The sequence below is a fragment of the Amblyraja radiata genome, chromosome 21, assembly GCF_010909765.2.
Source record: "Amblyraja radiata isolate CabotCenter1 chromosome 21, sAmbRad1.1.pri, whole genome shotgun sequence".
In the NCBI taxonomy this organism is placed as follows: domain Eukaryota; kingdom Metazoa; phylum Chordata; class Chondrichthyes; order Rajiformes; family Rajidae; genus Amblyraja; species Amblyraja radiata.
In genome coordinates, this window is record NC_045976.1 from 2,126,737 (window position 1) to 2,151,145 (window position 24,409).

The window sequence follows — 24,409 nt, forward strand, 5'->3', positions numbered from 1 at the left end:
GTTTGACAGTGGATCAACATGGACTACAACAAGTGAAGGAAAAGATTGAAGCTATTGCAAATGCACCAACACCACAGAATGTGTCTCAACTCTGCTCTTTCCTGGATATGGTACAGTTTCACTCACGCTTCTTAACCAAGTTAGCAACAAAGCTAGCTCCTCTTCACAAGTTGTTGAACAAGGATAAAAAATGGGAATGGTCCAAAGAGCAACAAAGTGCTTCTGATGCATGTAGGAAGAGTTTGACCAGTGATGCATTACTTGTTCACTACGATACAAATCGCGAGTCAAAGTTAGCTTGTGATGCGTCTAGTCGTGGGGTAGGAGCTGTGATTTCACATGTAATGGAACATGGACCAAAAAAGCCTCTAGCATTTGCATCACGCACAATTACCAAGAGTGAGCGTAATTATGCACTAATCGAGAAATAAGCCCTTGGTATCATCTTTGGGATCAAGAAATTCCATCAGTATCTGTTGGGGAGGAAATTCAGGCTGGTTACTGATCATAAGCCACTTCCTGCTATTCTTGATCCTCGGTCAGCAATACCTCCAATGGCAGCCTCGGGGATCCAGCGCTGGGCACTTCTCCTGTCACAGTATCACTACAGCATTGAGACATACAGCTGAAAATAAAATGCTATCGCTGATGCATTGACGCGTTTGCCTCACGAAGAATCAGATGTGGGCACTGAAGGTGCTATCGACGTCATAGAAGCAGTGGACAATTACTTTCCAGTAACAGCAGCAGCTTTGTGTGGATGGTCAGAAATAAAACCAAGTATTAATGAACTAAAACCTTATCACAATAGACAACATGAACTGTCATGTGGGCAAGGGTGTATTATATGGGGTCACAGAGTAGTAGTACCCAATTGTTCAAGACAAAGGTTACTTAAAATCCCTTGTGAACACTCAGGTATTGTGAGAATGAAGTCTACAGCCAGAGGTTGCATGTATTGGCCAGGATTGGACAATGACATAGAAGCAATGGCAAGCAAATGTAGCACCTGCCAGAGTTGTAGAAGCAGGCCTGCCCAAACACCTTTGCAAACATGGTCTTGACCTACTAGACCTTTTCAGAGAGTTCATGTGAATTTTTGTGAACACAGAATAGGCAGAGAAACATAGAAACATAGAAAATAGGTGCAGGAGGAGGCCATTGTCCCCTATCAATAACCCGTGCCTGCCTTCTCCCCATATCCCCTGACTCCACTAGCCCCTAGAGCTCTATCTAACTCTCTCTTAAATCCATCCAGTGGCTTAGCCTCCACTGCTCTCTGTGGCAGGGAATTCCATAAATTCACAACTCTCTGGGTGAAAAAGTTTTTTCTCACCTCAGTCTTAAATGACCTCCCCTTTATTCTAAGAATAATTTCCATGTTTTGGTAGATAGCCACTCAAAGTGGATTGAGGTGGAACATAAGGGTACAAACACAACAACAGTAAGAACAATAGACACATTGCGGTCTATCTTTGCGTGTCATGGATGCCTTAGTGCCAACTTACCATCCGGCATCTAACGGCGCAGCCGAAAGGTCAGTCAGGATAGTCAAAGGATCTCCCAAGAAACAAGTTCTTGAAGGGAATTCAAAATTCAGTATGTCACGGCGGCTAGCTAGTTTCCTACTGAAATATCGTACCATGCCACAATCTACTACAGGGTATACTGTTAATGAACTTCTCATTAAAAGAAGGTTCAGAACTATGCTTGATACTACTGAGTTTGGTTCTACCTAACCTATCTCCTAAGGTTGAATGCAAACAATCTGATCAGAAACGTCATTTTAACCATATAACCATATAACCATATAACAATTACAGCACGGAAACAGGCCATCTCGGCCCTTCTAGTCCGTGCCGAACACGTATTCTCCCCTAGTCCCATCTACCTGCACTCAGACCATAACCCTCCATTCCTTTCCCGTCCATATAACTATCCAATTTATTTTTGAATGATAAAATCGAACCTGCCTCCACCACCTTCACTGGAAGCTCATTCCACACAGCTACCACTCTCTGAGTAAAGAAGTTCCCCCTCATGTTACCCCTAAACTTCTGTCCCTTAATTCTCAAGTCATGTCCTCTGGTTTGAATCTTCCCTACTCTCAGTGGGAAAAGCTTATCCACGTCAACTCTGTCTATCCCTCTCATCATTTTAAAGACCTCTATCAAGTCCCCCCTTAACCTTCTGCGCTCCAAAGAATAAAGACCTAACTTGTTCAACCTTTCTCTGTAACTTAGTTGCTGAAACCCAGGCAACATTCTAGTAAATCTCCTCTGTACTCTCTCCATTTTGTTGACATCCTTCCTATAATTAGGCGACCAAAATTGTACACCATACTCCAGAATTGGCCTCACCAATGCCTTGTACAATTTTAACATTACATCCCAACTTCTATAGTTGGTGGTAGTCAAAAGGGACGTAGGTTCAATACACATGATTAGGTTTGTGTTACAAAGTAAACAAATGGGAGGTGGGAACAGTAGTTGAAGTGTGTGGTACCTGGAGGCACTTGATAGAAATTGGAGGATGTGTTAGAAGTGTGCACACAAACCATATGATCCCAGCAAGGGATGAACAAGAGCAAAGCATAGACGAAGAAGCAGATCTGTCAGACTTTGGGATTATTCCAAGTTCAGATGTCAGAGCAGAATCTACAAAGAAAGTAGAGACATTTTAAATTGATTAGTAGGACTGGATGTTACAATCCCTAAGGTTCTTCACCACAACTGACACCCGGTATTATTGGGGGCGGCCACTAGGTGGTTTTGCTACCAATCAGACACATCTTTAGTAGTGTACCTCAACATCACTGGGTGTTTCGGCCTTTTATCACAAGACACCCTCAGTCGAGGCAGGCCCACCGCAGGGTGATCAGCCCAGGTGTGTGCCTTATGGTTAGCCTCTAGTTGGTCACGTGGCAGCCCAAGCAGCATCTTTAAGCTAAATGATCCTGAACTTGACTCTCCTTCAGAACCACAACCTGACACACCCCCTAAACCATCCAGGAGATCAGAAAGAGTGCGTAAACCAGTCGTCAGATTACATTTAATAAATGTTTTTGTTTGTTTAATTTACATGTTATTTTACTTTCTCAAGGGTGAGCAGTGTAGCGTATATAATGGTAACTGTAACTTTAAGCACTGCGGACTAGAATGGTTTGATTTGCATCATGTGATATATTCAATATCTTCTCAGTCTGATGAATATGTGTGAGTATGCGCAGTGTACTTGTGTAAAATGAAGAAGACCCACACTGGCAACAGCGTGTACTGGAAACCTGTGCTTGTTTCTATCTACATGCTGAAGCCGTAATATCTAACAATAATCAACAGTTAATTTTTGACATTGGATGCTGGAGTACCTCAGTGGCTCAGGCAGCATCTCTGGAGAAAAGGAATAGGTGACGTTCTGGGTCGAGACCCTTCATCAGATTGAGCTCAGTCCCTCAGTCTGAAGGAGGGTTTCGATCTAAAACGTCACCTATTCCTTTTCTCCAGAGATGCTGCTTGTCCCACTGAGTTACTCCGGCATTTTTTTAGCTTAGTTTAATTTAGTTTAGAGATACAGCGCGGAAACAAGCCCTTCAGCCCACTGAGTGCGCGCCGACCAGCGATCCCTGCACGCTAACACTACCCTACACACACTAGGGACAATTTTGCATTCACACCAAACCAATTAACCCTCAAACCTGTACGTCTTTGGAGTGCGGGAGTAAAGTGAAGATCTCTGAGAAAACCCACGCAGGTCACGGGGAGAACGTACAAGCTCCGTACAGACAGCGCCCGTAGTCAGGCTCGAACCCGGGCCTTTGGCGCTGTAAGGCAGCAACTGTACCGCTGCACTGCTGTACCTACCCTGTGTATCTTCAGTGTAAACCAACATCTGCAGCTCCATCCTACACAATAGTTGATGTTAGTTCATTTTCCCAGTTTAGAAGTCAAGGTACAACACTTGAGGGCCTGTAGATCATTCCTACCTCTGTCTTGTTTCCCCTGCTATTCCTCAATTCTACTCAAACCGAGTCCACATCACAACCCACTGCACTTACTAACAGCTCGCCATTGCACTGCTACCTACTTTGATAGACCAAGCAAGCCAACTCCCTTTCCTTTACGAGTAAATAAACTGCTAGAAGAACTCAAGACTCAAAAGCATAACATGTTTGACGTAGAAACATAGAAAATAGGGGCAGGAATAGGCCATTCGGCCCTTCAAGCCAACACCGCCATTCAATATGATCATGGCTGATCATCCAGAATCAGTACCCAGTTCCTGCTTTCTCTCCATATCTCTTGATTCCTTTAGCCCTAAGAGCCAAATCTAACTCCCTCTTGACATAAGCACTTGGTATGGAACAACGACGGGTGCATTAACATAACAATAAATAAATATACAATGAACAATAATACAATAAATGAATAAACTCTTCAGTACGGAATGGCATCTCTCCGTTTCCCTCCACAGATGCTGTCTCACCTGCTGAGTTCCTTTTTGCTTTTTGCAGTCTGTTCATAGTTCATAAGTTCTAGGAGCAGAATGAGGCCCTTTGGCCCATCATGTCTACTCCACAATTCAATCATAGCTGATCTATCTCTCCCTCTCATCCCCATTCTCCTGCCCTCTCCCCATAACCCCTGACACCTGTACTAATCAAGAATCTATCAATCTCTACCTTAAAAATATCCATTGACTTGATCTCCACAGCTGTCTATGGCAAAGAATTCCACAGATTCACCACCCTATGACTAAAGAAATTCCTCCTCATCTCGTTTCTAAAGGTACGTCCTTTTATTCTGAGGCTATGGTCTCTGGTTCTAGCCTCTCCCACTAGTGGAAACATGACATCCACTTTATCCAGACCTTTCACTATTTGGGAACTTTCAATGAGGACCCCCTCATTCTGCTAGTTTGTAGCATTTGAAGGTTCTTGAGCAATAGACTGAAAGAGCTGGTCCTTCCTGTATGGTTTGCGTTTTGCCTTTGGAATATTAAATATCTGGAATGTTGAGCTTGCCGTGCTGGTCACACTGTTACCACGTCTCAATCGCCTTCTAAATCAACCTGAATTATTTCTATTTGTGCTGCCAACTCATGTATCTCGTTACACATGCCTGTGTGCATTCAGACAAAGGGCCTTGGGGTTGGAATGTTGTCAATTGATTCTTAACTCTAGCTCCATTTTCTATCACATACTTTTGCTTGTATTTTCTAACGTTGGTTCTCATTAACCTCTCATTAGGGGCGGCACAGTGGCGCAGCGACAGAGTTGCTGCCTTACAGCGCTTGCAGCACCGAGGATCCGGGTTCGATCCCGACTACAGGTGCTGTCTGTACGGAATGTTTACGTTCTCCCCGTGACTGTGTGGGTTTTCTCCGAGATCTTCGGTTTACCCCCACACTCCAAAGACGTACAGGTTTGTAGGTTAATTGGCTTGGTATAAAGAATGTAAATTGTCCTTAGTAGCATAGTGTTAGTGTGCGGGGATCACCGGTGGGCCGAGTGGTCTGTTTCCACACTGTATCTCAAAACTAAACTAAGCTAAACCCATTCACTACCTCTGGCGAGCCTCTGCTTTCTCATCTCTTTTAGATTTATTCATCTCCTCATCGGTTTAGTTTATTGTCACGTGTACCGAGGTACAGTGGAAAGCTTTTGTCGCAATACATGATTACAATCGAGCCGTCCACAGTGTACAGATACATGATAAAGGGAATATTGTGAACAATGTTTAATGCAAGATACAGTCCAGTAAAGTCCGATCAAAGATATTCCGAGGGTCTCCAATGAGGTAGACACTAGTGTGTGGGAAGGAACTGGTTTACATCAAAGATAGACATAAAATGCTGGAGTAACTCAGTTGGACAGGCAGCATCTCTGGAGAGAAGGAATGGGTAACGTTTCGGGTTGAGATGCTTCTTCAGACTGAGAGTCAAGGGAGAGGCAGACACAGGGACATGGAAGGGTAAAGTGTGAAAACAAGACATCAAAGGGGATGGCGATCAAGGGAGATGTACAATAGATCATTGTTATAAGGTGACAACGAGGCACACAATGTAATATTTAATCAGGAGGACAGTCAGACTGGTCGGGGATCCAGGAAGGGGAAGAATGGAGTGAGAGGGAAAGCAAGGGTTACAGCTCAGGACTGATCTCTAGTTGTTGAGAGAGCAGTCCTGAGCTGCTGTCTACCTCATTGGAGACCCTCAGTCTATCTTCACTGGAATTTATCGTGCACTAAAGATGATTTATGTTATTCCCACTGACTAGACCACTTGCCTATTTCCCCCACCCTGCCTATTGAGTTGAAGCCCAGTCTCCATCATGTGATTCCCTGGGTGGTAATGGTGCCAGCAGACGATTCCAGGCTGAGCAGCTCCCTCCTTTGCCAAGGCCAGCTTCAGTGCTCCAGGGATGGGAACCTACTCCTCCCACTTGCTTGAGGTAATAATCCAGACATTATCGTCCTTGTGGCTCTGCTTTCCAACATTGTCCAAAGCTGCTCGACATCACACAATAAAACCTCTTTCCTCGTCTCCCCAATAATACAATGGACAATAGACAATGGACAACAGGTGCAGGAGTAGGCCATTTGGTCCTTTGAGCCAGCACCGCCATTCACTGTGATCATGGCTGATCATACAAGTGCTGGCAGGGACTAAGATAATCGGATCCTCCCCATCCTCTCCCATTCCAAGGTTTTCTCCAGCTCAGGAGGGTCATAGAGTGATACAGCGTGGAAACTTGCCCATCGGCCCAACTTGCCCATACCGACCAACATATCCTGCCTGCGCTTGGCCCATATCCATCTAAACCTGTCCTATCCATGTACCTGTCGAACTGCTTCATAACACATCACCCTTTGTGTGAAAAAGTTGCCCCTCAGGTTCCTATTAAATCTTTCCCCCCTCACCTTCAACCTATGTCCTCTTGTTCACGATTCCCCTACATGGGCAAGAGACTCTGTGCATCTACCCGATCTATTCCTCTCATGATTTCATACACCTCTATAAGATCACCCCTCATCTTCCTGCACTCCAGGGAATAGAGTACTAGCCCTACAGTTCAGACCCTTGAGTCCTGGCAACATCCTAGTAAATCTTCTCGCCACTTTTTCCAGCTTGACAACATCTTTCCTATAACAAAGTACCCAGAACTGAACACAATACACTAAATGCAGCCTCACCAACATCTTATACAACTGCTGCATGACCGGCCAACGTCTATACTCAATACTCAGATTGATGTAGGCCAATGTGCCAAAGCTTTTTTGACCACCCTATCTACCTTCAATGAACTATGCGCCTGCACACCTAGATCCCTCTGCTCAAAACGTCCTAGACCCTGGCACTGGGCAGGCAAAACAGCAACTGGGACTCTACCTTTGCTCCATAAAAATGTGCGTTCACATAACGATGCAACAATGACCTTTCCTTTATCATCGCTACTGTTTTGCATATCTTTCATTCATTTCTCCTATATCTCTCTATATCGCCATCTATATCTCTCGTTTCCATTTCCCCTGACTCTCAGACTCAACCTGAAACGCCACCTATTTCTGCTCACCAGAAATCATAAGATCATAAGAGATAGGAGCAGAATTAGACCATTCGGCCCCTCAAGTCTTCTCTGCCATTCAATCATGGCTGTTCTATCTCTCCCGCCTAACCCCATTTTCCTGCCTTCTCCCCATAACCTCTGACACCTGTACTAATCAAGATGCTGTTTGAGCCGCTGAGCTGCTCCAGGTTTTTGTGCCTCTCCACCATAGTACAGCGTGTTACAAGAGTGGACAACAGGAAACACAGAAGTCGCAGAACAGTCCTGTTTGACGGTAAATTAGCTGTTAGATTCAACTGCACCTACACTTGGTAAGTCTTGTGGTTTACTGCAGTTTGGAGTTGCTAATTTAAAATAATGTTGGTTGGTGCTTGGAAACTTCCCAATATCATGTTTACCAGTTCAGGATGCCCACGAGTATCAGGAATTCAGGAAACCCATCAAGCTACTCCTTGAGGATTTTATCCCTTTCTTTGTTAATTTTAGATTTCATGGGGCGGTGATTCTGTGGAATTCATTGGCACAGAAGGCTGTGGAGGCCAAATCAATGGATATTTTTAAGGCGGAGATAGACAGCATCTTGCTCAGTATGGGTGTCAGAGGTCATGGGGAGAAGACATATAAGATTGTTAAGGGCTTGGACACGCTACAGGCAGGAAACAGGTTCCCGATGTTGGGGGGTCCAGAACCAGGGACCACAGTTTAAGAAGAAGGTGTAAGCCATTTAGAACGGAGACTAGGAAACACTATTTCTCACAGAGAGTGGTAAGTCTATGGAATTCTCTGCGTCAGAGGGCGGTGGAGGCAGGTTCTCTGGATGCTTTCAAGAGAGAGCTAGATAGGGCTCTTAAAAATAGCGGTCAGGGGACATGGGGAGAAGGCAGGAACGGGGTACTGATTGTGGATGATCAGCCGAATGGCCTCCTCCTGCACCTATTGTCTATTGTCTATTGTCTAAGACAGGAGAATGGGGTTGATAAGGAAAGATAGATCAGCTGTGATTGAATGGTGGACTAGACTTGATGGGCCGAATGGCCTAATTATGCCCATTGAGCACGGTGGCGCAGCAGTAGAGTTGCTGCCTTACAGCGCCAGAGACCCCGGTTTGATCCGGACTACAGGTGCTGTCTGTACGGAGTTTGTACGTTCTCCCCGTGACCTGCATGGGTTTTCTCCGAGTGCTCCGGTTTCCTCCTACACTCCAAAGATGTAGAGGTATGTAGGCTAATTGGCTTGGTATAATGGTAAATTGTTCCTAGTGTGTGTAGGGTAGTGTTAGTGTGCGGGGATCACTGGTATCGTTGGGCCAAATGGCCTGTTTCAATGCTGTATTTCTGGAAACAAAGAACCTTAAAACCAATCACGTGTTTACAGTATACTGATCCATCCAAAGCAGACATGACGATGGCCGACTCACCCATGTTGATGTGGTGCCAGTCAGATGCCACACTGTTGCATGAGTTGTGTGTAGCCGCTCGATGGTTAAGATCGGGTTCTTGTAGGTCGCGGTCACTGGGCGAGACGTCACGTCTCCTTCCAGCCGTTCCCTCCACTTGCTCACCTTGCCTGGGCAGACCATCCGCAAATCCATCTACCTGACTCCGGCCTCCTCCCTCCACCTGCTCATCTGCCACCCGGGGAACCTTTGCCCCCTTCATCCGGTTAACGACATGACTAGGCTTGGCAGAGCTGGCATGGGCACCTCCCTGCTTGCACAGTCGCCCCTGGATGGGAGACCCAGGGGCAGGAGCGCTGAGCTCGGCATCAAACGTCGCCATCCTCACCGGAGAGGCTCCATTTGTGGGAGAGAATTCAGTTCCTTGAGTTGCCAGATTTGTACAGAACTCCTCATAATCTCCTTGATGGCACGTTCCATGAAGCAGCCATTGCGGGCACAATCTGCAAGAAAGTGGGAAACCACAGGTGTAACAATAAATAGCCTGTCTCCTTTATCATTGTTGTATGAACAAGATTACCTTCGAGAAAAATGAAATTATTATGTCTAATAAATCTGCTCTGATTTGCATAAATTATACTGGACCATTTGTTGAGATTATATATGCTCCTGCTCCCATTAGAGATACAGTGAGTCCGCACCGACCAGCGATCCCCACACACTAATACTATCCTACACACACCAGGGACAATTTACAATTATCACCAATATGAAGTCAATTAAACTACAAGCCTGTACGTCTTTGGAGCATGGGAGGAAACTGGACCACCCGGAGAAAACCCATGCAGGTCACGGGGAGAACGTACAAACTCCGTACAGACAGCACCCGTAGTCAGGATAGAACCTGGGTCTCAGGCGCTGTCAAAGGCCTGTCCCACTTAGGCGATTTTTTAGGCGACTAGGCTGTCGCCACATGGTCGCCGGGTGTCGCCTGTATGGTCGTGAGTAGTCTCCTCATTTGCCCAAAGAGTCGTAGTGTCTTTCTGGTCACCGCTGGATTTTCAACATGTTGAAAATGTTTCGGAGACAGTCGGCGACAGTGGGTTTGACGCCAATGAGCGTAGCTCGACTTCTCCTGACGTAGTTGCTGTCGTAGTTGTCACCAGGTTAACGTAGGTTGCTGCCAGTGCTGACTTCATTTTTTTTGTTAAAGTAATGATTCTATTTCAAATTTTATGTCGAAGGGGGGTCCAGTCACCATATTTCGGCGAACTGCTCTGCAGAAGGGGTTCGGCCTGAAACGTTACCTATTTCCTTCGCTCCATAGATGCTGCTGCACCCGCTGAGTTTCTCCAGCACTTTTGTCTACCTTTGACTATGACAGTCACTGGCAGTCGTCTAAACATAGCTTAAATGGGACAGGCCCATAAGGCAGCAACTCTACAGCTGCGTCACCGTGTTGCCCCAGCTTTCCTTGTAACTTGACCACAATACCGTCTCTATTCCTTGCTACTTTAGTATTCTTTCTAGCGAGAATGAACACAGGCTATCCATTCTCTACTTGCACCTATAACCCAGGCAACACCTATTCCAGGCAACATCTTTGTGAATCTCTGCTGTGCTCTTTCCAAGGCCACCTAGAATATAAATCATCATTCAGGGAATCAGAAGAGGCTGCACCTTCAGGAAGATGGAGGCACAAGAGACTGTGTCTCTTGGAATTGGAGTGAAAAACAAATTACTAGAGAAACTCAGTGGGTCGAGCAGCACCAAGGCGGGGGGGGGGGGGGGGGGGGGAATTGGGGCAAAACCCTGCACCAAGACGGAGAGTGGAGAGAGAAGGTAGTCAGTATAAAGAAGATAGGGGTGGAGAGGCAGGGACCAGCAGGAGAGGGGGGTGGAGAGGCAGGGACCAGCAGGAGAGGGGGGTGGAGAGGCAGGGACCAGCAGGAGAGGGGGGTGGAGAGGCAGGGACCAGCAGGAGAGGGGGGTGGAGAGGCAGGGACCAGCAGGAGAGGGGGGTGGAGAGGCAGGGACCAGCAGGAGAGGGGGGTGGAGAGGCAGGGACCAGCAGGAGAGGGGGGTGGAGAGGCAGGGACCAGCAGGAGAGGGGGGTGGAGAGGCAGGGACCAGCAGGAGAGGGGGGTGGAGAGGCAGGGACCAGCAGGAGAGGGGGGTGGAGGGGCAGGGACCAGCAGGAGAGGGGGGTGGAGGGGCAGGGACCAGCAGGAGAGGGGGGTGGAGAGGCAGGGACCAGCAGGAGAGGGGGGTGGAGAGGCAGGGACCAGCAGGAGAGGGGGGTGGAGAGGCAGGGACCAGCAGGAGAGGGGGGTGGAGAGGCAGGGACCAGCAGGAGAGGGGGGTGGAGAGGCAGGGACCAGCAGGAGAGGGGGGTGGAGGGGCAGGGACCAGCAGGAGAGGGGGGTGGAGAGGCAGGGACCAGCAGGAGAGGGGGGTGGAGAGGCAGGGACCAGCAGGAGAGGGGGGTGGAGAGGCAGGGACCAGCAGGAGAGGGGGGTGGAGGGGCAGGGACCAGCAGGAGAGGGGGGTGGAGAGGCAGGGACCAGCAGGAGAGGGGGGTGGAGAGGCAGGGACCAGCAGGAGAGGGGGGTGGAGAGGCAGGGAGCAGCAGGAGATAGATAGACCGTGGAGAGGTGATGGATGAGGGGCACTGAGCGAGGTTGGGGAGGGGAAGAGTTGTGCCGGAGAGAACTGCAGATGCTGGTTTACATCGAAGATAGACACACAATGCTGGAGTAACTCAGAGGGTCAGGCAGCATCTCTAGAGAAAAGGAATAGGTGACGTTTCGGGTGGAGAAGAGGTGGGATTGGGAGATAGAGGCAGGTGAATGATAGGTGGAAGGAGACAAGGCAATAAAGAAGGTAGATGGAGCCAGATGTGGGGGAGAGGAGGATGAAGGTGGAGACAGCTGCTGGAAGATGATAGGCAGGAGAACAAAGGTCCACAGTGCTGGAAACCGATATGTAAGGAAGGTGAAGATGACCAAGAGGGCACAAGATGCTGGAGTAACTGGACAGCACAGTGGTGCAGTGGTAGAGTTGCTGTCTTACAGTGCCAGAGACCCGGGTTCAAAGAAGGGTCTTGACCTGAAAGGTCACCTATCCGTGTTCTCCAGAGATGCTGCCTGACCTGCTGAGTTTAGTATTTTGGATTTAGTTTGGTTACAGCGCACGGAGCCGTTGCTGACCAGCAACTCCCTTCTCCAGCACGATCCTACACACACTAGACACAATTTACAATCTATTCTGAAGCCAATTAACCTACAAACCTGTACGTCTTTTTATTGAGGGAGGAAACTGGGGCAACCGGAGAAAACCCACACAGGTCACGGGGTGAACGTACAAACTCCGTACAGACAGCACCTGTAGTCAGGATGGAACCCGGGTCCCTGACGCTGTAATGCAGCAACTCTACCACTGCGCCACCATGCCGCCCATTATAAATTTTATTTTCCAAATGCAAATAACTGCACGAATTGTCAAATAATTCATAATGTAGGCATGTGAACTGTGGTAGGACTGACACACAAAGTGTATCCATTCATTGTTAGTGTCTTCACGTCTGCATCAGTTCATGTGGTGCAATACATCTTCTTTAACACTTGTCGAGTTTCATCACATCATTGATTAATTCCACTTAGCTCCAGTATCTCACTGCTTGTCCTTCAAGACACCGATAGAAGTGAGCTACTTTCAATCAAGACCTCCCACGCACCATCCAACCTCTATTAGTTAGTTTAGAGATACAGCGCGGAATCTGGCCCTTCGGCCAACAAGTCCGTGCTAACCAATGATCCCTGCACTTTAATACTGTCCTACACACACTGGGGACAATTGGCAATTATACCAAGCCAATTAACCTACAAACACGAGGTTAATTCCCGGGATGGCGGGACTGTCATATGCTGAGAGAATGGAGCGCCTGGGCTTTTATACTCTGGAATTTAGAAGGATGAGAGGATATCTTATTGAAACATATAAGATTATTAAGAGTTTGGACACGCAGGAAACATGTTCCTGATGTTGGGGGAGTCCAGAACCAGGGGCCATAGTTTAAGAATAAGTGGTAAGCCATTTAGAACCGAGACGAGAAAACACTTTTTCACATAGAGAGTTGTTAGTCTGTGGAATTCTCTGTCTCAGAGGGCGATGGAGGCTGGTTCTCTGGATGCTTTCAAGAAAGAGTTAGAAGGAGCTCTTAGAAGGCAGGAACGGGGTACTGATTGTGGATGATCAACCATGATCACATTGAATGGTGGTGCTGGCTCGAAGGGCCGAATGGCCTACTCCTGCACCTATTATCTATTGTCTATTATCTAAACCTGTATGTCTTTGGAGCGTGGGGGGAAACTAGAGCTCCACTGCACTTAGTCTCGCCGATATACAGTAGGAGTCCACACCTGGAACAGCTAATTACACAAGCCTTTCTACAATGAATAACAATTTTTCTCTTGAGATGATTATGTCACAAATGAGCAATACCTCCTGCTTTGCAACAACCTGGAACTTTTGCTCTTGAGAACTTTCGATCCATGCTGCGGATGTTTGTGAGAGGGAGGCGGTCCACGATCATCACCCAACGGTTGTTCACGTGGTGCTGTGGCAGAATATTATAAATGTAAACATTCTGCACAATTATGATACAATCTCCTGCTTCATTTGGAACAAACATCGAGGAGTTGGAATTACCCAGAGTCAGTCAACCAGAGTGGAAACAGGCCCTTCGGCCCAACTTGCCCATGCCTACCAAGATGCCTCACCTACAACTGTCTGCATTTGACACATTCGCAACACTTCTCATCAAGTCATGAACAAACAGCATGGAAACAGGCCCTTCGGCCCAACTTGTCCACACCGATCAACATGTTCTATCTACATTAGTCCCACCAATCTGCATTTGCCTCATATCCCTCTAAACCTTTCCCAGTCATGCACCTGTCCATATGTATTTTAAATGTTGTTATAGACAATAGACAATAGGTGCAGGAGTAGACCATTCGCCCTTCGAGCCGCACTGCCATTCAATGTGATCATGGTTGATCATCCCCAATCAGTACCCTGTTCCTGCCTTCTCCCCATTGCCCCTGACTCTGCTATCTTTAAGAGCCCTATCTAGCTCTCTCTTGAAAGTATCCAGAGAATCGGCCTCCACCGCCCTCTGAGGCAGAGAATTCCACAGACTCACAAATGTTTCCTCATCTCTGTTCTAAATGGCTTACCCTTTATTCTTAAACTGTGGCCCCTGGTTCTGGACTCCCCCAACATCGGGAACATGTTTCCTGCCTCTAGTGCCAAACCCTTTATAATCTTATATGTTTCAATGAGATCCCCTCTTATCCTTCTACTTCCAGAGTGTACAAGCCCAGCCGCCCCATTCTCTCAGCATACGACAGTCCCGCCATCCCGGGAATTAATCTTGTAAACCTTGTAAACTCCCTCAATAGCAAGAATGGCCTTCTTCAAATATGGGGACCAAAACTGCACACAATACTGTGGTATCACTAGGGCCCTATACAATGCAGAAGGTCCTCCTAGCTCCTATACTCAACTGCTCTTGTCATGAAGGCCAACATGTCATTCGTTTTTTTCACTGCCTGCTGTACCTACATGCTTACTTTCATTGACTGATGAACAAGGATCCCCAGATCCCGTTGTACTTCCCCTTTTCCCAACTTGACACAATTCAGATAATAATCTGCCTTCCTGTCTTTGCTACCAAAGTAGATAACCTCACATTTATCCACATTAAACTGCACCTGCCATGCATCTGCCCACTCACCCAACCTGTCCAAGTCACCCTGCATTCTCATAGCATCCTCCTCACAGTTCACACTGCCACCCAGCTTTGTGTCATCTGAAAATTTGCTAATTTTACTTTGAATTCCTTCATCCAAATCATTAATGAATATTGTAAATAGCTGCGGTCCCAGCACCGAGCCTTGCGGTACCCCACTAGTCACTGCCTGCCATTCTGAAAGGGGCCGGTTAATCCCTACTCTTTGTTTCCTGTCAGCCAACCAATTTTCTATCCATATCAGCACTCTACCCCCAATACCATGTGGCCTAATTTTGCCCACTAATCTCCTATGTGGGACCTTATCAAATGCTTTCTGAAAGTCCAGGTATACTACATCCACTGGCTCTCCCGTGTCCATTTTCCTCGTTACATCCTCAAAATTTTTTTCCAGAAGATTAGTCAAGCATGATTTCACCTTCGTAAATCCATGCTGACTCGGACCGATCCATTTACTGCTACCCAAATGTGCGGCTATCTCATCTTTTATAATTGACTCCAGCATCTTCCCCACCACCGATGTCAGGAAAACTCGTCTATAATTCCCTGTTTTCTCTCTCCCACCTTTCTTAAAAAGTGGGATAACATTAGCTACCTTCCAAACCACAGGAACTGATCCTGAATCGTGTAATAGTAACGTTGAAGGTATGTCAAGAATTAGAGCTAGGCTACAAACCTTCTTCATTCACAAAAGTTTAGTTTAGTTTAGAGATACAGTGCGGAAACAGGCCCTTTGGCCCACTGTCCGCACCGACCAGCGATCCCCACATACTAACATTATCCTATCCTTACAATTTTACCAAAGCCAATCAGCCTACAACAATTACGTCTTGGATTGTGGGATGAAACCAGAGATCCCGGAGAAAACTCGCAGGTCATGGGGAGAAAATACAAACTCCGTACAGACAGCACCCGTAGTCAGGATGGAACCCGGGTCTCTGGCGCTGTGAGGCAGCAACTCTACCACTGTGCTGCCCATTTATCAAACCCTCGATATCCCATGGTACCCAGGGTCCCTGGAATTGGTTTCTTCACCTTTACTTTCTCAGGAACACGCAAGCCCTGAAATCTCACAACTTCACTTTAGAAATAAATGCAAATCTACCTGCAGGTTGATCCCAATCTACATTCATCAGTCTCGTATAGCACACAGACTGGACAGTGTGAAGAGCAGAAAAGAGAACTCATCATACAGGCAGTACACAACATGGTAAATAAACAAGAATAGTTTGAAGGAGCAGGATTAGGCCATTCGACCCATCAAATCTTCTCCGCCATTCAATCATGGCTGATCTATCTTTCCCTCTCAACCCCATTCTCCTGCCTTCTCCCCATAACCTCTGACACCCGTACTAATCAAGAATCTATCTATCTCCACCTTAAAAATATTAATTGACTTGGCCTCCACAGGCGTCTGTGGCAAAGAATTCCACAGATTCACCACACTCTGACTAAATAAATTCCTCCTCATCTCTTTCCTAAAGGTATGTCCTTTAATTCTGAAGTCATGGCCTCTGGTCCTAGACTCTCCCATTAGTGGGAACATCCTCTCCACATCCACTCTATCCAGGCTTTCAATTATTCGGTAAGTTTGGAAGAAGTTCCACCTCATCTAATTAACCTCCAGAGAGTAGAGGCCCAGTGCCTTCAAACACTCATCATATGTAGAGAGGAACTGCAGATGCTGGTGTAAACCGAAGATAGACGCAAAAAGCTGGAGTGACTCAGCGGGTCAGGCAGCATCTCTGGAGGAAAGGAATAGGTGACATTTCGAGTCGAGACCCATCTTCAGACTGAAGAAGAGTCTCGACCTGAAACGTCACCCATTTCTTTTCTCCACAAATGCTGCCTGACCCATTGAGTTACTCCAGCTTTTTGTGTCTATCTCAAAAACCAACCCCAAAACTGTCACATCTTATTTGTCTTACCGACAAAGAAAATTCTGCCTAACGTCCATCACCTGTACAGTACTCTGGCCTCTTTCAAAGCCTGGATTATTGAATACTCTTGTTGATTTTGCAGGTATCATCTACATAGTAGACACATCTCTTGCCCAGAGGAGGGGAGTCGAGAACTAGAAAACATGCGTTTAAGGTGAGGGAAGGAAAGATTTAATAGTAACCTGTGGGGTAACTTTTTCACGCAAAGGGTGGTCGGTGAATGGAGGAGGTAGTTGAGGCAGGGACTATCGCAACGTTTAAAAACATTTAGACAGGTACATGGATAGGGCAGGTTTAGAGGGAAATGGGCCAAATGCAGGCAAGCTTAATTTAGTTTAGTTTAGAGATACAGTGTGGAAACAGGCCCTTCAGCCCACCGAGTCTGCACCAGCCAGCGATCCCCGCACACTAACACTATCCGACACACATTAGGGATAATTTACACAAACCAAGCCAATTAACCGACAAACCTGTACACTTTGGAGTGTGGGAGGAAAACAGTGATCTTGGAGAAAACCCAGGCAGTTTACTGAGAGAACGTACAAACTCCATGCAGGCAGCACCCGCAGTCAGGATCAAACCCAGGTCTCTGGCACTGTGAGGCAGCAACTCTACCGCTGCACCACCGTGGCACAGCTGTACTAGTATAGGTGGGACATGTTGGCCGGTGTTGGGCAAGTTAGGCCAAAGGGCTTGTTTCCACGCTGGAAGACTCCATAACTCTATGGCCAATACAATTGATGAAAGGGCTCCCGATCCTCCAGTTATGATCTGAATAATACAGAACAGATACTCTGATGAAGCAAAGGGAGAGAGAGGGGAAATAAGGAAAAGAACGGGGACCAATAGAAGCATGGAAACAAAAAGAAAAGTGGGAGAGATCTGGTGGCACAGAGCCGGAGGTAGGAATGACAAAGGACAAGGGCTGAGTGGGGAAGGTGGACATGCTCTTGTTTCCATCAACTTCTGTGGTTCACTACCGCAGAACAACTGGGATTAAAGCAAAATTATATCCAGAACATTTAAGCATCTTTGGGGAAAAAACGCAGACTGACGGCAATGGGTTTAGGAGGGATAGAGAGAGAGAGAGGCCACAGAGAGACACGAAATGCTGGAGTAACTCAGCGGGACAGGCAGCATCTCGGGAGAGAAGGAATGGGTGACGTTTCGGGTTGAGACCCTTCGAGAGAGAGGCCATGATTGACATAATGGGCCAAATGGCCTAATTCTGCTCCCATCACTTAAGGACGGTGGGAGCAGAATCTTACCGTTAAAACCGAGGCGCTTGTAGATGTGAGAAGTTGAAAAGCCTCTGGCTGCCGGACTGTAGTTGTTCCCAATGGAATCACTGAAATACAAAAATCAAAAGAGTTCATTACAGAGCAATCTCAAGGAGCTTCTTCATCTTATTCACCTTTGTTGACACCCTGTACGGACAAACAGCTGAAAACAATATGAATAACAATAATATGGATGGGTGTACAAGGGGCTGAGAGGATATTCGTGGAGGATGATTTGTCCCGTATCCTCACTGATTGGGGTCTGTTGGTCAGCAAATCGAAGATCCAATGGCACAGCTGACTCCTGTGAATTTGGTGATGAGCTTGGATGGTATAATGGTGTTAAAGGCAGAGCTGTAGCCTATGATTCAGAGTCTGACGTAGGTACAGTATCTCTCTACTAGAACTCTCCTCTGCTGGATCTCACCCTCAACAACTTATCCTTCAACTCCTCCAATTTCCTCCAAGTCCAAGGCGTAGCAATGGGCACCCGCATGGGCCCCAGCTATGCCTGCCTCTTTTTTTCTTTTTTTTTTTAATCAAAAATATTTATTCAAATATTAAAATAGTATTTACAATACAATAAAACAAAACAGCACCATAATACAAGACGAACAAATATGCTAAGCAACTGCTAAACAACTATATCGCAATCCTTGTCCAGGATACATTCAACTCCCCTCGGTGCCCAGGGGTCGCAGAACTCCCTCAGGGTGCCCGTAGACAGGGCGTATTCCCTTTCTATCCGCACCCGGGCACGGACGTATCCCCGGAAAAGGGGCAGGCAGCCGGCTCGGATAGAGCCATGCCTGCCTCTTTGTAGGGTACGTTGAACAATCCCTGTTCCAGGCGTACACTGGCCCGATCCCCTAACTCTACCTCGTCACATTGATGACTGCATTGGTGCTACCTCCTACTCCCACAACACATGGACTTCACCAACTTCATCACTAATTTCCATCCTGCACACAAATTCACTGGCCCATCTCCGACACCTCCCCCCCCCTTTCTTGATCTCACCGTCTCCAACACAGGTGAATGATTATCGACTGATGTTTATTCCAAACCCACTGACTCTCACAACTATCTCGACTACACTTCTTCCCGCCGTGCTTCGTGCAAAAACTCTATCCCCTACTCCCAATTTATCTGTCTACGCCGCACCTGCGCCTAAGTTGGGGTGTTCCAAACCAGGTCATCGGAGATGTCCTCATTCTTTAGGGAACGGGGGTTCCCCTCTCCCATCATAGATGAGGCCCTCATTCGAGTCTCCTCGGTACCCCGCAGCTCCGCCCTCTCTTCCCCCCCCAGTCGCAACAGAGATAGTCCGCCTGGTCCTTACCTTTCACCCCATCAGCCGTCGCATCCAACACAATCCTCTGACATTTTCGCCACCTCCAACAGGATCCTACCATTGTCACATCTTCCCATCTCCACCCCTTTCTGCCTTCCACAGAGACTGTTCCCTCTGCAACTCCCTGGTTAACTCATCCTTCCCACCCCCCCTCCCCAGGTACCTACCCCCAACCGCAAAAGATGCAACACCTGTCTCTATGCCTCCTCCCTCGACTCTGTCCAGGGACCCCGATAGTCCTGAATCGGGGTCTGAAGAAGGGTTTCGGCCCGAAAAGTCGCCTATTTCCTTCGCTCCATAGATGCTGCTGCACCCGCTGAGTTTCCCCAGCAATTTTGTGTACCCCGATAGTCCTTTCAGGTTAGGCAGAGGATGACTTGCACCTTCTCCAACCTCATCTACTGCAGGGCCGGCCCTAGGCCGATTAAACCGATTTTTCCAAATTGGGCCCCGCGCCCAAGGGGGGCCCGCGTTGTGGAAATACAAATTTGCTTTGTTAAATAAAGATTTAAAAATAAACATTTGCCATACGGATTTTTTTACAAAACGAACATGGATAACAACCGCTGTGAATAATAAACGATGTGTTAACTGCTACTGTAGTAGTTAACAGCTAGTAGTTAACAACAATGGGTCATCAATGCATGTCGATACCCATTCCTCAGTAAATGCGTTAAATTGTGTCACTCGCTGCCGCAGGAGCGGCCGAGATGGTGGGGGGGGGGGGGGGGGGGGGGGGTGGGAGTCCACAGGGCAGCATGTTAACATTGGTCTGTGTTAGTCTGTGTTAACATTGGTGTCGGGGTTAATGTCCGGGCCTGGCTAGGTGGGATTTAACTCTGTCTGTCTGTCTGTCTGTGTGTGTGTGTGTGTTTCTGTCTGTATGTGTGTGTCTGTGACTCTGTGTCTGTGTGTGTCTGTGTTTCTGTGTCTCTGTGGCTGTGTTTCTGTGTCTCTATCTGCATGTGTGTCTCTGTCTGTGTGTGTGTGTGGGGGAGCCGTGGAGAGACAGAGGGGGGATTTTCAGATGCAAACCAGACGTTTTCAGTTAAGAGTTGGACACGATTACTGTCAATACGAGCAGCTCACGGAGCGGAGTCAGAATGGGAAACACTGCTCGGCTCTCACACACACACACTCGTGGAGTAAACTGTAGATATAAACATGGCTGGGGGTAGAGGGGTGGGGGATATGGGGAGAAGGCAGGAACGGGGTACTGATTGGGGATGATCAGCCATGATCACATTGAATGTATGTGATATGAAAGTGAATTAGGTGTCAAATTAAACTTCTTTTTATGCTTTCGTGGGCGGCGCGACTCTCGTCAGCAGCGGCCTCTGCAGTCCGTCTGTGTTTTATTATTTTTTGTCTCGTTTTTATGTAGTTTTTGTTATTTTTTCTGTTGGGGTATGTGTGTGGGGGGGTGGGGGTAACTTTAAAATCTTTCCCCTGCACGGGAGACCCAACCTTTTCTTTGTCGGGTCTCCGTTGTCGTTGGGGCTGCAACGTGGAGCGCCCTCCAACAGGAACGACCTGGGGTTCCAGCTGCGGAGCTGCCGACTACTCACCGTCACGGGGCTGGCCGAGTCCGGAGCGGGTGGAGCGGTGGTGGAGCGCTGCTGCCACCCGACCTCCGGAGTTTCGGAGGCTGCAACTGCGGGTTTGGCCGACGGCGGCACCGGAAGCCCGCGGGTCCCTAGTGGGAGACCGCTTTTCGGGGCTTCCGCAGCGGCGACTTCTCCCGCCCGAGTTGCGGGGTTGAAGATTACCTGAGCGGGGCCTTACACCATCGCCCCGCGCGGCTTGGAATGGCTGCGGGACTCTGTGAGCGCACGCCGGGGGCTCTAACAACTAGACCCGGTGCGCGACCTTGCATCACCCGGCGTGGCTTTAATGGCCGCGGGACAATCGCCATCGCCAGCCGGGGGCTTTGACTTTGACTGACTCTGACATCGGCGGGGAGAGTGCAGTGGAGAGATAAGTTTTTTTTGCCTTCCATCACAACGATGTGATGGATGTTTGTGTAAACTGTGTTGTGTCTCGGGTCTTTTTGTTTTGTAATGTATGGCTGCAGAAACGACATTTCGTTTGGACCTCAGGGGGTCCAAATGACAATAAATTGAATTGTATTGTATTTATCTGTTGGGATAAGTTGCACTTGATTTTTAAAATCTCAAAATTTTGTAACATTGCTAGAAAATGTACCTGCATCTTGGAGGCTGAAGGTTAGGTTGTTAGCCAAGAAAGATAGACTTCATTATCCCTCGATATAGCCAAGTCTATCCCTCATTGCTAGCAGCTGATGGGAAGCGGCTGTAAAGTGGGAAGCGGCTGTAAAAGGACAGCGCTGCTGGTGGGGGAGTTCCTTTCAGAGCGTGTGGGTAGTCTGTTGGTTGGTTGAGGGTTGAGATGGAGGGGGTCGGCCGGGGATCATCCAGCTCAAGAGCGGGTCAGCGGGCGGTGAAGCTTACTCCATATGTCAGGGTGAGTAACCTCAATTGATCCCTTATTCACGCTGACACAGGAGTAAGCTCCATCGCCCGCTGTGATGTTATCCATCGCCCGCTGACCTGCTCCGCTCTATGATCTTTGCTCTTGAGCTGGTCCCCTCACTGTTCAGACGGAGAGCACTGCCAGATGTGAGCGGGCCGGCAGAAGGCGCTGAGATGGCAGTCGGTTCCGCTGTCCGGTGATGGAAGCCACAATGCGGTCGCTCCGCGCCCGGAGCGCCGCGGCAGCGGTGAGTGAGTGTTACTGGCATGAACCCGACACCCTCCTTCTCAACGCTCCCGCAACTTTACCGCTGGCCAGACTCCCCACACGCTGTGACAGGAACCCTCCCCAGAATTGTCATGTTACTCACGACACGTGACTCATTTATAATTATTTATTTATATTTCTACGAAAAAAATTCCCAATTGGGCCCCGCACCTCCTAAGGCCAGCCCTGATCTACTGCATGCGTTGTTCAAGATGTGGACTCTTATACATTGGTGAGACCAAATGTAGACTGGGCGATCGTTTTGCTAAACACCTTCGCTCAGTCCGCCTGAACCTACCTGATCTCCTGGTAGCCAAACATTTTAATTCTCCTTCCCATTCCCACTCAGATCTTTCTGTCCTTGGTCTCCTCCACTGTCAGAGTGAGGCTAAACACAATTTTGAGGAACAGCATCTCATATTTCGCCTGGGCAGCTAACACCCCAGTGGTATGAATATTGAATTTTCTAACCAAGTAACCCCGGCATTCCCTCTCTCTCTGTCCCTCCCCCACCCAAGTCACACCAGCTTCTCGTTTTCACCCAAACAGCTAACAATGGCCTGTTTCCTTTATCTTGTTTTGCATATCTTTCATTCATTGTTCTACATCTCTCTACATCACTGTCTATATCTCTCGTTTCCCTTTCCCATGACTAGTCTGAAGAAGGGTCTCGACCTGAAACGTCACCCATTCCTTCTCTCCAGAGATTATTGAGTAAAGCTTGAGTTAGTACTTGGGGAAGAGAACCAATAAAGTTACAGAGCATTCCATTTCATTTGTAAACCTAAACTGGTTACGTTTTTCTACATTCCCAGTACATCCACCAGGTATTGAGACGGGGCAGGAATTTCCAGGAGTTAATTTTTCTAAAGAGTCTTTGGGACCATCCTTCAATCATATCAATCATTGATTAATACGGGTGCCAGGGTTTACGGGGAGAAGGCAGGAGAATGGGGTTGAGAGGGAGAGATAGATCAGCCATGATTGAATGGTGGAGTGGACTCGATGGGCCGAATGGCCTAAATCTGCTCCATGAACTTATGACTTTATGAGGTCCTCTGCCCTCATAGTTGCCTGTTGCCGTGACAGAGTTTAGTCTGTTTGCGACAAGTCCTGTACAACCAGCTGAATGTAATGAGGTTTGACAGTGGCAGCTCTGGCTCTGGGGAAACAGGTGCTTGCCTGCAGGTAACACGTCACAGGCCGACCAGGGCAGCTGAACAAAAGGCAGAGAGCAAGGCAACAGACTAATGTGATTACAATCTTTCATTCATTCAGAAAGCAGAAACCTGAGAGCCGGCCAGGACACGGTTTAACGAGGAGATTGAAAGCAAACATTTAGAGCGCAGGAGAAGAAACTAATGCAAAATATTAATTGAGGTGAAGCAGTGGACCGTGACAAACGAGGGCTCAGAGCGCACCCCGAGAGGTTTTGTTCAACAATGCAGGGGTAGCAAAACTATTTAGAATGCCAAAGGGCCTGCGAAAAACATGGAGACAAGGAACGCAATGAGTGGTTACCATGAGACGGACAAAAGTGCAGCAACAAATCCCCGTCCAAACACGGCAGGCCTAACCTTGGCTGTCAGACAACCTCTCGAATCTCACAATGGCAACGGTTAGCTAGGACTGCTGGACCCCAGTGATCATTGCGAATGTAAAACCTGATGTGGCAACAACCCTGCTTGCAATGTGTTTCCATAGTACTGACACCGTCATCCTACAGTCAATAGAGAGAGCCATTCCTGCTACTTAACAACTGAGCTTGTATCCACTGAAATTTAGAATAAGAGGTGACCTTAAAGAAACATATACAATTCTTAATGGTTTGGACAGGCTAGATACAGGAAAAATGTTCCCAATGTTGGGGGAGTCCAGAACCAGTGGTCACAGTTTTAGAATAAGGGGTAGGCCATTTAGGACTAAGATGAGGAAAATTGGTAGTGGAGGCCAATTCACCGGAAGTATTCAAGAGAGAGTTCGATAGAGCTTTTAGAGCTAACGGAATCAAGGGGTATGGGGAGAAAGGTGGTGGAGGCAGGTTCGATTTTATCATTTAAAAATAAATTGAATAGTTATATGGACGGGAAAGGAATGGAGGGTTATGGTCTGAGTGCAGGTAGATGGGACTAGGGGAGAATACGTGTTCGGCACGGACTAGAAGGGTCGAGATGGCCTGTTTCCGTGCTGTAATTGTTATATGGTTATATGGTTATATGGTTATAAAGCAGGAACGGGGATGATCAGCCATGATCATATTGAATGGCGGTGCTGGCTCGAAGGGCCTATTTTGTTTTCTG

At 47.6% G+C, this 24,409-nt stretch overlaps 1 protein-coding gene across 1 annotated transcript in view; it reads right to left on the reverse strand.

Moving 5' to 3' along the window:
• Positions 1–24,409, reverse strand: part of LOC116984950 (dynein heavy chain 3, axonemal-like) — a 344,183-nt gene that overhangs the window by 312,564 nt on the left and 7,210 nt on the right. The window contains exons 3-5 of the mRNA XM_033039311.1: positions 17,984–18,063; positions 10,546–10,597; positions 8,982–9,463 (exon numbers count right to left, since the gene is read on the reverse strand). Coding sequence (XP_032895202.1) covers positions 8,982–9,463; positions 10,546–10,597; positions 17,984–18,063 — 614 coding nt within the window. The remainder of the gene's footprint in view (positions 1–8,981; positions 9,464–10,545; positions 10,598–17,983; positions 18,064–24,409) is intronic.